The sequence below is a fragment of the Marmota flaviventris genome, chromosome 1, assembly GCF_047511675.1.
Source record: "Marmota flaviventris isolate mMarFla1 chromosome 1, mMarFla1.hap1, whole genome shotgun sequence".
NCBI classification, from domain to species: domain Eukaryota; kingdom Metazoa; phylum Chordata; class Mammalia; order Rodentia; family Sciuridae; genus Marmota; species Marmota flaviventris.
Window position 1 is genome coordinate 75,157,154 of NC_092498.1, and position 16,645 is coordinate 75,173,798.

Here is a 16,645-nt window from a genome sequence, read left to right on the forward strand (position 1 = left end):
TACCCTAAAAATGATTTGGTGTCAAAAAAATATATCTGGTAAAAAGTACATTTGCAAACTTATTTCCAAACAAGCTGCTAGCTAAAAAAAAAAAAAAAAAAAAAAAAAAAAAGGAGGGGGAACGAATAGGAAAACAAAAAGAAAGAAAATAACAACAAATCTGAAAACAGTATATTGTATATTGTATGCTAGCCAGATAAAAACTTAATTAACTGTGCAAAAGTGGGAAAGTGGGATGTATCTGATAAGCTTGATAGTTTCAGTAACTTTGTACATAGCAGAAAAAGGTGTGGATAGACATATTGCAGGATTAATGAAGAATGCTAGCCCTAAATGAAGAGGAAATGATATGTGTTCTACTTTAGCAGGAATGTCAGAGAATACAAAGTATTCTCAGATAGATATGATATAGAATTAAAAATACTTAGGTAATTTTTAAAGTTAACTCCTTCATACTGTATTAGAAAAATTCTAAGTGGCAGTAATGAATTAATAGAATAAAAAAATAATTCCAAATATAAGTGAACTGAAGTTAGAAAAATGGACACACTTACAAACTTGCAACCACATCTGAAGATTTTCTTTATAAGAACATTAAAAATAACACACTTGAGGTGTTAAACTTAATTTGAATACCAAACTACTTTTAATCAGTTATTTTTTTAAAGACCTGTTGGAATTACACTATTATAAGAAGTCTGTGTGAATAAATTGCCAAACTTAGGGAGATAAAAATAAATAAATAAATAACACGTAAACTGAGAAATTCGTGGAAATTACAAATTAGTGAAAATTCCAAAAGAACTCAAAATCATGAATAAATTAAACTACAATGGAAAGAAAATGGCTAAAGAATTAGAAAAGTTCCTTCACTCTTTATCAGAAGAAGGACTTTCCAAAACTGAGTAAAGGTAAAACCAGAGTGACTTCATTCAGAGGTCTGCAGAGCAATGTAATTCAGAGAGGGTCTGGATTACTTTATCATTTGACAAACAGGACTCTATAAAACCGCCTTTGCTCACTGGGGGTGAGGGCATCCAGGCAGAGCAAACATACTCACAGGAACAGCAGAGGCCCTGTTTCCCCACACCAATCAGCATGTTCAGGCAAAGATTGCAGTAGGCAGGTTTGTTAAAGTGCTTGAGTCGCCACACATGCTGTCCATCATCCTTCACATTCTGCACAGGGATATAAGAGAAACAGATTTCACTTAATGAAATAAACAGTAGAATATGTAGGTGCCAATAAAATTCAGAGCTGGACTGAAGCATTTGAAGACAATCTGTTATTTCATCTCTGACTTTCTCCAAGATCGCCACAGAGTCTTAGAAAAACACATGTGCTCTAGTGGAATGAGACACCACTAACAAATCGTGGATGCTATAGCAACCCACAAGTTCTTGTCGAATGTCAGCAGTTCAACAGCATACCCCAAACCTTCATTATGATCTGGCAAACTGAGCACTCCCTCAGAAGAGGGACGTGTCTGCCTCGCCTTTGAGTAATATATTCTTAGCAAAATTCCATAAACAAGTGAATGAATAAAGAGAGAAAATTCTCTTGAGTGTAAGTGGTTGAACAATGAAAATTGTAAAAATTAGATTAACCCTTGCTTAGAATGGGAATATGAAAAACTCCCAATGATGGTTAGGTCTTATAAGAAGGCAGAAGATTGGGATGGGCTGGAAAATACAGCACTTACCAGCAAGATATGGTGTTACTTTAGAACTTAATTTGTGGATAGTAGGCTATGTTATATTTTCTAATAATATATTCCATATCTCAAATAATAAATTTAAATGCATCAATATTTTACGGGATTAAATTACATTTCCTTCTTGCTTATGTCTCTTTTGTAAAATAAATGATTTTATTATTAGAGAATGATGGTAAACTGCATTGCTATATGTATAACAATCAGCTTAGTTTTTGTCAACAAAACCTTGAGTTTATATTAATTTACACATTTAGCAAAAAACTCTGTGATTATTACTTACTGTTTTAAGTAAAACTCTGCATATAATAATAGCTACTTCTCTAATGGATGTTTAATCATACTGTATAGTTCAAGATTAAATAAAATGAGTCTTGAACACCTTACAAGAAGGTCAAAATACAGATATAAAGTTATATATTTCAATACATATAATTTTACCATCATTTTCTTCATTGACATGTGTACTCCATATTCACTTCACTAATTTGTGTGAAACTTAATTTCAGACATAATTTATTGGTACTCCATTGACACCACCATAACTCATAATTTTTCAGGTTAGCCAAATTGTCCCATTTCTTAGAATTACATTCACCAAATAATTTTTGAGCATTTACTATGTACTGAGGAAATCATAAATTCTGAGGTGGTATGACAACACAAACATCCAGATCATCTTGATTCTTTTGATAAGAAAATATTCATATTAACATTCCTAACCACTTTTTTCTATTCTTAGTCAAGAGACAAGGCATCAGATTTATAATACCAGAGGAAATGTATAGTAACTAATTCTTACATTAGAACCAGAAATTTCAAATTTGCATCATATGTCAAGAGCTTTGTAATGTTTTGAACAACCAATAAAAAAATTGCATCATACTATGAAACATTAATAAAAATGGTTTATCTGGGAGATAATTCTCCATGGATCTCTTGAATGTCTGCATGTTTTGGAAGCAGAAGCATTATCTTTTCTTATTCCGCCCTCCCAAGAAATCTTTTCAAACTTACTGAAAAAAAGCTTTGGACAATAAAGATGTTTCTCTAGCCAGTAGAGAAGGCAGGTTTATTTATTTAAGGATAATCTCTTTCTTCTAAGCAAAGATTAAACGGATTTCTTTACTGCACATTATAAGAGATTTAGTTTCCCTAAGATAGAAGTTCCTAACTCTGATGCTGTACACTGCAATTAGTCGGGTTTCACTTCATTTTCCCTATGAAACTTAGGGAGAAAGGCAAACAGATCAAACATGAAGTTCCTGATGCTGCTTCACTGTGAGTACTAAAACCCATTGTCTCTTACCCAAAAGTCTCATGTCCTCTGCCAGCTTCCAGGAAATGGTGGCAAGTTAACACATTAACAACACATTAACCTGCAAGAAGGGTAAATCTAGACCTATAAATTTCAACAATGCTCATGTTTGGCTTTCTGACAAGGGGCTAATGAGATCTCAACAAAAGCAGCTAGGTATAAGGTGTCAAGGAGAGAACTTCAGAAGATATAATTTCAGTTTTCTAAAACTCAAGAAATAGACTTCATAGTAATTTCCTAATTGAGTTTGGGTTTAGATGAACCATAAGATTTCAAGTCGTAATAAAATGTGAATAGAATACGTGTTTAACTTTGCTATATTTTGAAAACTGTCTATATTTAAATTTATATTGCTTTAAAAATTAAACATCCTGATGTAAAAAAAGTTTAACTATGGCATTGTTAATTTTTAAAACTAACAAACTTTAAAATTAGCAGTTAAATTCTTTGAAATATTTTTAAGTAAAAGAAGAAAGGAAAAAAAAAACTATTTTTCATATGTATTACCATTTTTATATTCCTTGTCATTTTATTTTTAAATGATTGTCCATTATATGTGAATAAGCCTCATCCTGTTGGAGAGCACATATGGACTAAGTTAGCTGGCATTTTCCTTATCAAAAAATAAACAAGTCTGAATGTGGGTGTTCTGTCAATCAGAACACTTAGCCATGTTACAGGCTGCAACTGATGTACAAATCCATTACCCAGGCATAAAATGCTTTACCAAAAAACAAATCAAATAGCTTTATAGCTCTTAGCCGGATGCATTGCCAAAATATGCAAGGAATGAAATATGTATGTGACTTCTTTAAAAGAAGAAATTGAAACCAGGAGCCAACTACTTCTCAGCAGTGCAAATTATACTCCAACTCTGTATTTTCATGTCTTGTCTTGTTTGTCTTATTTAGATTGTAAACTTAGTGAGGAAGAGAAAGAATCTGTCCTTTCCTATATCCTATCAGCCAATAGAGCATATTTCTATTAGTGCTTCTGTTACAAATAAATATTTATTGCCAAGAAATGAATTCACTTTTATATTAAAAAAAAAAAGAAAAAGAAAAAAGAAAGAAATGAACGGAGAATCCAGAAGGCTTGGTTCCTGCCTACTATGAAAATGTGAACCGGCCATTTCATCTTTCTTCTTCTTATTTTCCTCTCTAATGAAATCAAAGTACCCACTTTGCTTTCCCAGGCCTTCTTGTGAGGTTTCATTATACAATACCTGTGAAGTTAATTTAGCTCTTCAGAAGACTGGTGTTATATAAACAGCAAATATTATTACCATCATTGGGTTGAGTTGTGTAACATCCCAACGTATCAGCTAAAAGAATTAAGAAAAATATTCATAGATTTTTATATACTTTATTTCATAGGAAATGTGTTAGTTTATTTTCATTACCAGATACAGCACTGCAGATTACAATATAGCAGCTCAGTTCTGTGCTTAGGACAGAGAGAAATGTTTACTGAGTCTCAGGCTGGTCTACTCTTAAGAAGGAGCTTCACGTCTTTCCTTGATTCTCAGTTCCCTAGAAGCCAAAGGGATGTTTCAAAGGGAGAAGGCCCTTTGTGCTTTTTCAAACTTAATTTCCTTATCCTAGTGATTTCTAAAATTTTAGGATTTTCCTAAATATTTCAAAGTTCAAATATAATGTTCAACTAAACTGGAACCACTATAGCACTGTAAATATTTTTATTTTCAAAAGACCTCAAGGAGAAATTTTACAGATCCCAGTATAAGTACTCCTTCCCTGGCACCCAGCCACATTTCAATTGACTTATTTAGAACACATAGATGAGCCAATGTGGCAAATTACTTTAAATCCATTAAATAATAAGGATCACTAAATTGTCTTACTATTTTGTTCAAGATCTCCAAACAGTAAATGTCAATATGAAAGAAACTACTCATTTAGACAAAAAAAAAAAAAACAAAAAAAAAAAAAACAAACAAACAAAAAAAAAAAAACAAGCTATATCAGACACTGGTCAATGAGAAAACAAAGATAAATATTAAAATTTGGGGCAGCTTTGCAGTGAATTGCTCATCTCTAGACTGCACCTTCTGAGAGCAGACTGGGACCCTGCAGCTCAGATTCGAACTCAATAACATGTGAAACCACATGTTCATTTTTCTTTTTCAATACCTAATCTGAAATCTCAAGAATTGTCACATATATCTGGTTTTGAAATTTCTTTCTATATTGAACTATGTACATATAGAGGAACAAAAACTGTAAACCAAATTAACATTGTAAAAATTGGAATACAAATCATAATTTTTAAAATATAATTTAGATTATTAAAATATATTATCATTTATACTGTACCACTCAGAAATTTTATCAGAGAATATATTTCATATTCTTTTATTCTATCAAGAAATTTAACAGGTCTTAAACCATCTCAATCAAAGGAAGAGTTTATGTTACTTCTAAGGATTAAAGGCCAAGATTCTTTGAGATGGAATCATTCTCTTTAAAACCAGAATAGATTAGATGTGGGCACAAGAGTCTACGCCAAGGAGTTAAGGTCATTTCAAGGATACCTGGATGGATAATATTTACATTTATTATATGTGTATAATAGGTGAATGTGTATTTTTGTTTTTAGGAATTAAGGAATTTCTAATAATATGAATTTGGGGATTTTTCTTGAACAATTTAGTAAAGATTCAAGATTATGGCTTTCAGGAATTGAAGTATTATTAATTGTCTTGTTGGTCTAAGAAAAGAAACGTTAGAACTAAAAAAATGTTTTGAAAAAGAAAAACATCTTCTTGACTAACTTTCTTTTCATTTTTTAGAGGAGGCAACTCCCTGGCACAAAATGACTGACTTAATAACAGTCAGGATGGAGATCAGTTCATGAAGTCCACTGCTTCTGTATCTCACTCATGTCTTGCTGTGGTTGTTTGTGTGCCAAGTCAGAGGTATTCTAGAGTCCTGTCTCCTGAATTATTAAAAGTAAATTAAAACATCTTCTGTTTGTAATATGACAAATTAGTAACAAAACAGATCAGCAGTTGGCACAAAAGGTGGCAAGTGGTTCAAGTCTGTTAAGCAATCTGTTTTATAAATAAAGTTTTATTGGAATATAGCCTTATTGGTTGCTTTTTTTACAATCTCTGTGATTACTTTTGGGCTATAACAGAAGCACTGAGCAGTTGGGACAGAGATCTTTATGGCCATAAAACCTAAACTATATAATGTATTTCCCATGATAGACAGGTTCCAGTTACTGAAGCAAATAGTTGTTAGTGAAAAGAAAAAAAAAAAAAAAGGTTTTCATTATATAAGGTTTGAAAAAATCCTTCAGTAAGATGACTATTTAAAAAAGAATAAGTTTCTTCATGTGCAGTTGTGCATATCTGTAATCCCAGAAATTTAGAGGCTGAGAAAGGAGAATTAAAAATTCAAACCCAGCCTCAGCAACTTAGCAAGGACCTAAGCAACTCAGTGAGACCCTGCCTCTAAATAAGATATTTAAAAAGGCCTGGGAATGTGGCTCAGTGATAAAGCACCTCTAGGTTCAGTCCCCAGTCCCCTCTTCTCTCCAAAATAAATAAAGAATGTTTCAAGTTAACTTTTGGTAGTGGTAATCAAAATCATATAATCATTTAAACTCCCTATTTTCCTTCAAATGTAAGAGACACTAAGACTTGGTACTGTTTTTGACCAGTTTATCTTGGGTTTTGTGATGTTTGCATTAGTGCTTGTGAAAGAAAAGAAATGACTCTTTTTAGTGTTTGGTGAAGAATTAAGTCCTGATAAACTACATTTCTGATTTTAGTAGATAAGCAGATTTTATTTAAAATAGAGCAACATTTTAAATTCTGTTAATGGAGAAAAATAAATATAGTGAAATCATAACAGTTGTGCCTTACATGAGAACAGAGGCTTACTCTCTCAGAATGACAATTTTAACTATGCTATTGGATAGTCCACGGCAGTCACTCTCAAATACACTGTGGTATTTAACACCCACTATCAATTAGAATCTACTCTCCAAGCTCATAATTGACAATAGACAAGAATATATAGGACAACATAACAAGGCAAGCTTTATAATAAATGGCCAGCTTCAAACTGAAGCATCTAGATTTCCAATTTAATAAGCAAAAGATGTGGTGGGGGTTGAGGCTCTAGCACCAGGGATCAAATTCTCTACAGGTAATAACATAACACATTAACTGCCTACAGAAAGGAAATAAATCTCAATTACTAAAAAAAGACTCTCATCATTCAATTGTCTTGGTGTCATTCCTGGTTTTTACAACACTTACAATGCCTTAGACTTAAAAAGCTATTTTTAGCAGAGAGGTATTCTGTTTTATGATCATTACACATGATTACAGTGCTTATACATCTTATTAAAAGATACTTAAAATATGGTTGCCTTACTCTTTTTTTTAAATGTGAAAGAAAAGGGAAATTTCTTTCAGAATCGTAATTCACAGAGGAAAAACATCCAATCTCTTAAATATATTTGCCTTATTCGTGTTAAACAATGTGGCCCTGACATCTAGTGGCCAGGACTGGGAACACAGCTCTGTTTACTATTAACAAAACCCTAAATTTATTTTTCCTGTCAATCTTTTAGAACTAAGAACATAAAATATTAATTTACAAATTCAATTAAAGATAATTTACAAATAATTAACCAAATGTACATTAAAAGCAAAGAAATTTCATTCAATGTAACTTACTGCCAGAAACTAATGAAATATCATATTTCTTTAAAATATTTAGAGTTAAATCTAAACAAATTTGTGAACTATATTAGCCATGCTATTTGTATAATTTTACAAGTACCTGTATTTATAAATTAAAATTTAAGCCTTTTATAACCAATAATATGTAAAGTAAACCATTATTTCAACATCCTCTGTGATGTTTAAAATAAATGTAACAAAATCTCCTTTTCTGTACTTTCTTGTCTCACATCCGACTACATTTCATTTAGTCATTCCTGTATCTCCTCTGCTTTCATACACCAATTTCCAAAAGCATATAGAATACTCAAATTTTAGTTTTGATAATATAAAACTCCCTTCTAGAGAACCATTATTATTGGTTCTCCATGACGGGAGTCTTCTAACAATTGTTTTTCAGCACAGAATGTAAATAAAACTTAAAATGCTGCCATTTTGTAATTTTGCCTTTTGCTCTTTCATCATAATTCAATTTACATAATGCTTGTATCAACAGGTATATTCAACAATTAAATAATTATAATAGGGGTATATAACAAGTTATAAAAGATGCTAAATTATGTGTAGCATACAAACATAAGGTACAAGGAAATACTGAATAATTAATTTTCAAAGTGTAGAAATATGTATTTATGAGAAATAACATCTATTTATATATAGATGTTTATATATAAACATATAATTTATGACAAAGATAATAACATTCATTATCTTTGTCATAAATTATTTTAAGGTGATGTCCTACATATCAACTATTAGTATTTTTTTTCTTCATCTGACAGAGACTAAAATCCCAGAGTTCCTATGAAAGGTAACATCAAAATAGCAGTAAATAATTTGAAATTCCAGGTAAAAAGTAAAGAAAGGATAATTTTCTGAACTTCACCTATTTATTTGTAAACTCATATATAATCCTAAACCCTAAACCTATTTATATATTCTTAAACCCATTTACACAAACATGTTTATATATACGTTCATAGGTTTCACAAACAGACTGTAAAATGTCTTGAGAGCTGACTTTTAAAAATTTGTTGTGTTGAATAGTCTCAAATCTGCAAAATTAGTTTTGCTGGTAACAAGAAGTATGAAGAGTTTGAGGATCAGGAGCAAAGTGGTAGACACCATGTTCTTGGATCTCAAAAATTTAAATGTTATGTGTGTCAGGGTGGTTTCTATCCCTTATACTCTTTGATTCTAAGTAAATATGCTATTATATACATATTATAGTTCATTCCTATTCCAGAATTAATGCTAAATACAAAAACTAGTTTTTTTTTTTTTTCTGTTGATGTCACCAGGTTTCTGAATTAATTTCTGAAATAATTTTATGGCAGAGTTAGGCAAGATTTAGTTTCAAAGTCATTATTATATCACATCTGGTCATAGGTTGATCTACTTTAAACCCCCAAACTATATATTTAATTGCCAATACAATGGCACTTAGGCACCAATTAAAAAAAAAAACTTTTGAGAATTAAATTAGAATAAGAACATGGTTGATCTGCAGAAATATAAGAACAACATTTTTCATATACATGTATATCTCTCATCCTCCTCCAATACCTAATTGACTTCTCCAAGTATGGGATATCAATAAAATAGATTATCTTCATGTGAGGGGGAATATTGATTGAGATAGAGCATCACAAGGACCACAGAATACAACAATAGTACAGAATTTCTTACATTAAATGATATATGAAGAAACAACACTGGGGAGATAGGCAGTTTAAAAGGATTGCACTTTAAACAAAGGAAAACAAAAGAGAAAAAAATACACATGTAATCCTAAGGTATTATTTTAAGAGGATCAATATGTTTATGTCAAGTGTTACCACATAAGGAGCTACTGTTAAATTGCACCATGGTGTATTTATTAAAAGTAGCAGGCACTCACTACATGCTTCGTGGTAGAAAACGGCCAGATCAATTTATAATCAAAAGGTTAATAGAGAATCCCATTGAGTGATTGCGAGGCCACCCTTCTCCATGGAAATGCTTACATTTTCCAAGCCCAGGAGCACAAGAAGTGGGATTGTTGTCATTCCTCCTTGAATCCACTCCTCCAGAGACACGGTTCCATCATGATCATAGTCAATTTCTTCCATCATTTCGTGAAGGATCTGGAGAAGAGGAGATCAGTGAAGACTTAAAAAGAATCAATAAAATGCATTTCACATAATATGGCAAGGCATTACATTGAATTGACTACAACAAATTGTGACTAGTAGTGAAAGGGAGAGTTGGCATATATGTTTTGATAACTCAGTACAACATTAATCCTATTACTGAGAAAATAGTGTCTTAATGATTTTTGGAACACAGCTAACTACATTGATCTACTGCTAGAAATAAGTGTTTAAATTTCTAATATTTTTTCAATGAATAGCACAGCTAAAATAAGTTAACTTTAATTTAATAGTGAAAGTGGTCTTTAATTACTTCCTCAAGATGATTATTTTTTTAGGTTCATATATATGCCAGAAAATGTCTGAACAAATTAACTTCATGGCAAAGAGCTCAAAGAATTCTTTGCTAAGTAGTAAAGGGTAGAAGAATGAAGCTGTTTTTAATTGCCTATCAGAACTCAATAGAGCCCCAAATTTAAATGACCTAATCATATTTAATTAGACTCTTTTCTAAAGATAACTTGCAATAATGTCCCAAAATGTTCTTCACAGTATTGTAATACATTTAACCTCTTTGTGGAATGGTGATGATGTTGGTACTTACTTCAAATTATAAATAGAAGACCCCTGCATATATCATGTTACATAGTATTGTTTTATTACAATAAAGTAAATTATATGAGTGCAACCATATGACCCTTGGCTGCTGGAAAGGCAAAGTAATTCCCATCTCAAGATATCAAGGTGGCAAACCTGGTAAGAACCCTAGTGCATTATTGCCTTTATATAATGTGGGAATTTCAAACATTAAGAACAAGCAAGAAATTCAAAGAACATTACAACAGAAACTTTAAAAGTATAATAAATAAAATATTTAGTTGGGGCTGTAGTCCAGTAATAGAGAGATTGTGGAGCATGTACAATGCTGTTGGTTTGGTCTCCACCACTGAAATTTTTTTTGGTAAAAATATTGTTTGCTTAAACAATTCTGTGCTTGGTGTGTTTCCTCAGAAAGTATTTTAAAATCCTATTGTTTTCCTTCATAGCAACAAAATGATCTGTAAGTACTGAAAAAAAAATTAAAAAAATGTGCTGGAATAATTATTTAATTATTCTAAAAATAAAAGATAAATTATTTTAAATTTGATAAAATGGCAAAAGATTCAGTTAAAATGCCCTGCCTCTTGAGGGGCATGCTCATTAACCAATGGAAAGGAACATATGAGAATAAACTAAACTAATACTAATACTAACGTTAATACTAACATTAGAGCTGGGATTAGTTGAATTAAAATTCCTTTCAAGAACATCTGGCCTGGGTTCGAGCCTCAGCACCACATATAAACAAGGATGTTGTGTCCGCCAAAAACTGAAAAATAAATATTAAAAAATTCTCTCTCTCTCTCTCTCTCTCTCTCTCTCTCTCTCTCTCTCTCTCTCTCACAACATATTAAAAAAAAGAACATCTGAGCCTTCCCTACTAATTATGATCAACCTCAAATATTCACTTATTTTTATTCATATATGCCAAGTTAATAAGACTCTCAAACTGTGTACATTTGTTCAAAATGAAGATCACTGTTGAAGCAGTAGGCAAGATAAAGCAGTCACCATAATAGCAAATGACATGCTCAAAAGGAGGCCTTAATCTTTATTTTTCACACTGAAATATTCAGAATAGAGGCCAGCTTATCAGACCACACATGACAAATAATGCTACAGGTATTTTTTTCTATTTTCCCATCTGTATTTGTCATAGTTAGGCTGTCCAGCCACTCCACTTACTGTCTCCCTCTTCCCAGCATCTAGATCTTCCTTTTTTTTCAAACCTACACCTCCTGTTACCAAAAACAATTTTTGCTAGAAAATGGTGGTACCCACTTCTATTTAGAAAGTTGTTAGGAAAAAAAATCTCCCTTCCTTTCCTCAGTTGATTGATAGATGAACAATCTTTACAGGTCAAAAGGTAGGGAAGAGGAAAGAAAGCTGTTTTAGATTACCATAACCAAAAAGGTCAACAGAACTTATAAGAAATCCCCTGATTTCATAAAAAATAACACTAAGACAATTGAGCAATAAGTTAAATACATGCCATCATCTACTTTTTATTTTATTTTATTTTAGTTTAGTTTTAGATGGACACAATACCTTTATTTTATTTATTTATTTTTATGTGGTGCTGAGGATCAAACCCAGTGCTAGGCAAGCAATCTAATACTGAGCCATAACCCCAACCCTCATCATCTACTTTATCATTCCATACACAAAATACAATCTGTTACTGATAGCTGCCAGTCACTAGGAGAAGGTTGGATGCATTTCTACATCAAACAAATAAACAACAACAACCCTCCCCCCAAACAGTTGCATTACAACTGGAAAAATCCAAATCCAATTATGAATGGTACAATGTTTTGCACCTTATGTATTTACTGCGTTGTTTAGAAAGGAAGATAAATGTTTTGAGCTCTTGTAACACATATTCATGCACTTATCATGCTACTAACTGCATAAATGCAAAAACTGGTTTACAGACTTTTAAAATGCATATAAAATGCAAAGTATTTCAATTAAAATTGATCTGTATTTGCCTTATTCATGTAATCTTAATTGACTTCAAAATGAATTAAAATTAGTATTTCCTATCATCATTTTCCAAAATATTTCTTACAGCTAAATTCATAGAAAATTATGTTTTCTATGCAGATTATTTTAATATCCATTTGAATAATGTTGGACGTTTTAGTACTTCTACTCAAGTAAGAAGTTTTTATTAAAGTTATGAGGTATTGTTTCTTTAAACAAAATGATTAAAAATTCCAAGCTTTATTATGAAGAAGCCAAAGAGCTTTGGGCTTTCCTTGGAGAAGATACAAAAGTTAACTGATGAGAGCTTTAGAATACCACATATACTTTGTCTTATTTAGAATCCTCTTTGACTTCTCATTAGAAATAGTAACTTAGAGTGACTTAAAGACAAAAATCAAATGATAGTAATATATTTAGTCTCAGGAAAGACAGAAAGAAAGAAAGGATGGAAGGGTGGAAGGAAAGAAGGAAGAAAGAAAGAAACCTTCTAGGATTTAGTCAACAGTTAAATCATTCTATACCTACTGGATTAAGTTCAGTGACATCCCATTCAAGGTACTCAGCAACGTGCATCATTTGACTGATGATATTTTCTAGCTCCTGAAAAAAAGAGAAAAAGGGGGTCGGGTGGGGGAGAGAATATATGAATAGAAGATCTTATTAATCTTTGACTTAAAGGAATTGTTTTGTTCAACAAGTAGCTAAAAAATAAATAAGATACATACATATATTCCTATTTAAATATTTTATTAATGATATAGAGAAGAGGAAACTAAATAGAAATTCATCTTGTACTTTGTCTAGAAATTTCCACCAGAAGAGGGCACAATTATACCAAGAAAGGCTTTCTTCTACTAGAAAAGGAGGGCCTGATGAAAGCAGGAGTTTATGTATATTTTCACAGGATGTGATTTTCTAAGTCACTGACCATCCTGACCCTTTGGCTTCCAAGCAGATGTGCACGGGTGGAAGGAAGCATTTGAGAGCAACTGAGAGGTTTATTTTTATTTTGCTACACTGAGAACATATATTGACTCTTCCAGTCATTTATTGGGATAATGTGCTTTGCTAGGAGGATATTCAGGGTAAAGGTTTGGAGGCTAAGTATATGTAGAGTTTATTTTGTGAGAGGATAGAATTTTAGCTTGAATTTTTATAGTATTCTGCTCAAATGTCAACTCTTTGAAGACCTACTGGTGAATACATATGGCTTGGCTAAATAAAATTCAAATATTTTTCAGATGTATGTCTTCAATGTTTCAATTTTCTTTGCCTATTTTCAGAAAAGATTAAACATGGCTTTGTAAGAAAATTTTGATTTTAAATGGAGATATAACATGATTTAAAAAGTGGTATAATTTCAAATATAAGAAGTATAAAAGCATTAGGCTTGAAAGTATATTAGTCAAAGATTACACTACTTCACCCCTGATCTAATATATGTGGTCAATGTTCATTACGTGAAGAAGGAAATACGGCAAAAATTAGAAAAAGTAGGTCCCTCTGAGGAAGTTGTAAAACCTATATTCTCTCTCTCTAAAAAATATATATTATGTTATTAATGCATGATAGGAAGCCCCATAACAACATAAATGTATATTAGAAACTGCTAAATTTTAAAACTTGCAAAAATTGTGTATTTGAATTACTACATTATTACCTAGTCCATGTTTGCTTATAAACAACTCAATGGTTTGGAGAGGTTGAAGTCCTTGGATGTATTTTTAAGAAGAACTATTTTTCATGGACTACATTACATAGTCTCGTGACATAAGTCATTTAATCTCTAGTTTCATCATCACTAAACATGGATATTCTAATTTTTCCTAGTTGATAAAGTTGCTGCCAAGATTAAACATCTTGTTATATGAAATATATTATCTAGTTTAGCTTATTATAAAGGATCAATAAACTTTAACTCTCATTATGAGACATACTCATCATTTTCCAAATCAATTTTCTCTTTTTTTGTCCTCCAAAAGGTGAATTGCTATGCTATTAAAATATCAGGACAAATGACTCCAGAAGGTACAATTTGAAACTGATACTGAAGAAAATTACTGGGCAATGGACTATGTGGAGAAAACCCCAAAATTTAATCAGTAAGAAAAAGATAAAAAGAGTAACTACCATCAACAAATCAATTTAAAACAATTTATCCTCAATTCATTGTTCAATATTGGGAATACTGCAATATATGAATATTACAAGTAATCTACTATACATGTTACCCCAAAATGGCCCAAGACCAAAAAAAAAAAAAAAAAAAATCTGGCTAAATTTTCAAATCCACCAAATTTCAACCCATGGTTAAAAGCCTAGTTAAAAAAAATTCTTTTATTTTCTTTTTTTTAGGTTTTAGATGGACACAATACCTTTATTTTTTTTATTTAGTTTTCTTCCTGTGGTGCTGGGGATCAAACCCAGTACCTCATGTGTGCTAGGCAAGCACTCTACCACTGACCCATAATCCCAGCCCAAGAAACATCATTTAAACTTAATTAAAAGAAATATTAAATAAAACAGATTCTCATTACAACACAATATGTAGTATTGTAGTTACAATAAGCATACTGAGATATCTAGAAAAAAACTCATAATTCCTAGCTGTGAAATGGTACCAGAAAATTTATCATGCACCCCCAAATTACTAAATGGAAAACTCAAGATAAGTAGCATTTAAAAGCAATAGTCTGAGACTTAAACATAAGTCCCACAATCAGACCATCAGTTCAAAGCGGTGGTGGTCATTTCCTGCAATGGGAATTATAATTTCTCTGGCGATGCTAATATGCCACTTTCCTCCTCAGTGTTACATAAACATGTCTCCAGCTTCATTGCTCCTCTTGAGAAAGTCTATTTGAGTTTGCCACAGGGAGGCCCACCACACCACCAGAGAAACTCACCATCAGAGAGAGTATGTATTTCAGTCATTGTCAAATGTGTGAAAACACTTGGTGTAAATGTGCCTGTGTACTTCACAATTGCCAGAACTTGACACTCTTATTTTTCATTGAGACAAAAGGAAACAATATAATGTGACAAATATGTTATCAGCAAATACATAGTACATTATTGAATGAAACCTGAAATAGGCTTTCATAGAAGATACTGATGTGCACACTGGAATGGAGGCTAATTTTTCATAGGACATACTGATGTGTACATTGGAACTGAGGCTAATTTCTACTTTTCTGAGAGCTAACCATGATCTCTGTACATTACAAATAAAATAAACATTTGAGTGTTCCTTCCAGTTAATCATACAGAGATGGTATTTTTTTCTTTCACTAATTTTTATGCCTTAGAGTGCAAGCTGCATATGTAACTAGATGAGAGACTTTACAAAGGAAAGTCTGTCAAATCAATAAAGGGAGGTAATCACACTGCCATGAGACAACCATTTGCTATGAAAATATGTAAAATATATATATATATATATATATATATATATATATATATATATATATATATGTATAATCATACATACACATATATATACACATATATACACACACACCTATATATACATTCTTATTTCAACAGCATGTATGACTAAGAATATGTTTTTAAAAGTGGAAAAATAAGAAAATAATCAAATTATTAAATTGACTTTATAATTCCTTTAGATTTTATTTCTATTCTCAATGTTTTCCTTAATGTCAAATCTTACTGATAGTTATAGTTTTTCTTTCTTTCTAGACCAGTGGTCTCAACTTTATCTAATGTTTTATTCAATGTTGGAGTCTTCCTTTTTTATCAAAATTCTGCACAGAAAAAAAAGTCATGTTTTCATAGCAAAACTATTCAATACAACAATCATAATCCTGTCTCCTCAGATCACTCCTTCGAAAAAATCAAATGATAAAAATGCTGTGTGAATGGATGTAAATTATATTAAGTGTGCCTTCTGTGGTAATAGCTATAAATTTATTCATTGCCTTTTTCAAAAGAAATTACTTTGAAATTTTCACAGAAAATTTGAAGGAAAAAAATTACCGAGCTGTCCAGGAAGCCATTCCCATCTGTGTCATACAGGCGAAACATAACTAGAATAAAAGAAGTGTTAAAAAAAGATTATAGGTGAACAAGATCAATGTTAGTTTAAGGCATATTCTTTAAAACTTTTCTGTTGAAAACAAATGTTAAAGTTCTCCATTGCTCAAAGCAGTTAT

The 16,645-nt window shown here is 31.5% G+C and overlaps 1 protein-coding gene across 6 annotated transcripts in view; it reads right to left on the reverse strand.

Annotated features, from left to right (window-relative positions):
* Dgkb (diacylglycerol kinase beta) overlaps positions 1-16,645 on the reverse strand; it is a 618,799-nt gene that overhangs the window by 492,577 nt on the left and 109,577 nt on the right. For all 6 annotated transcript variants that reach the window (XM_071607991.1, XM_027932698.3, XM_027932697.3 and 3 more), the window contains 4 exons: positions 16,470-16,519; positions 12,996-13,070; positions 9,756-9,875; positions 1,061-1,178 (listed from right to left, as the gene is read on the reverse strand). In XM_071607991.1, coding sequence (XP_071464092.1) covers positions 1,061-1,178; positions 9,756-9,875; positions 12,996-13,070; positions 16,470-16,519 — 363 coding nt within the window. The remainder of the gene's footprint in view (positions 1-1,060; positions 1,179-9,755; positions 9,876-12,995; positions 13,071-16,469; positions 16,520-16,645) is intronic.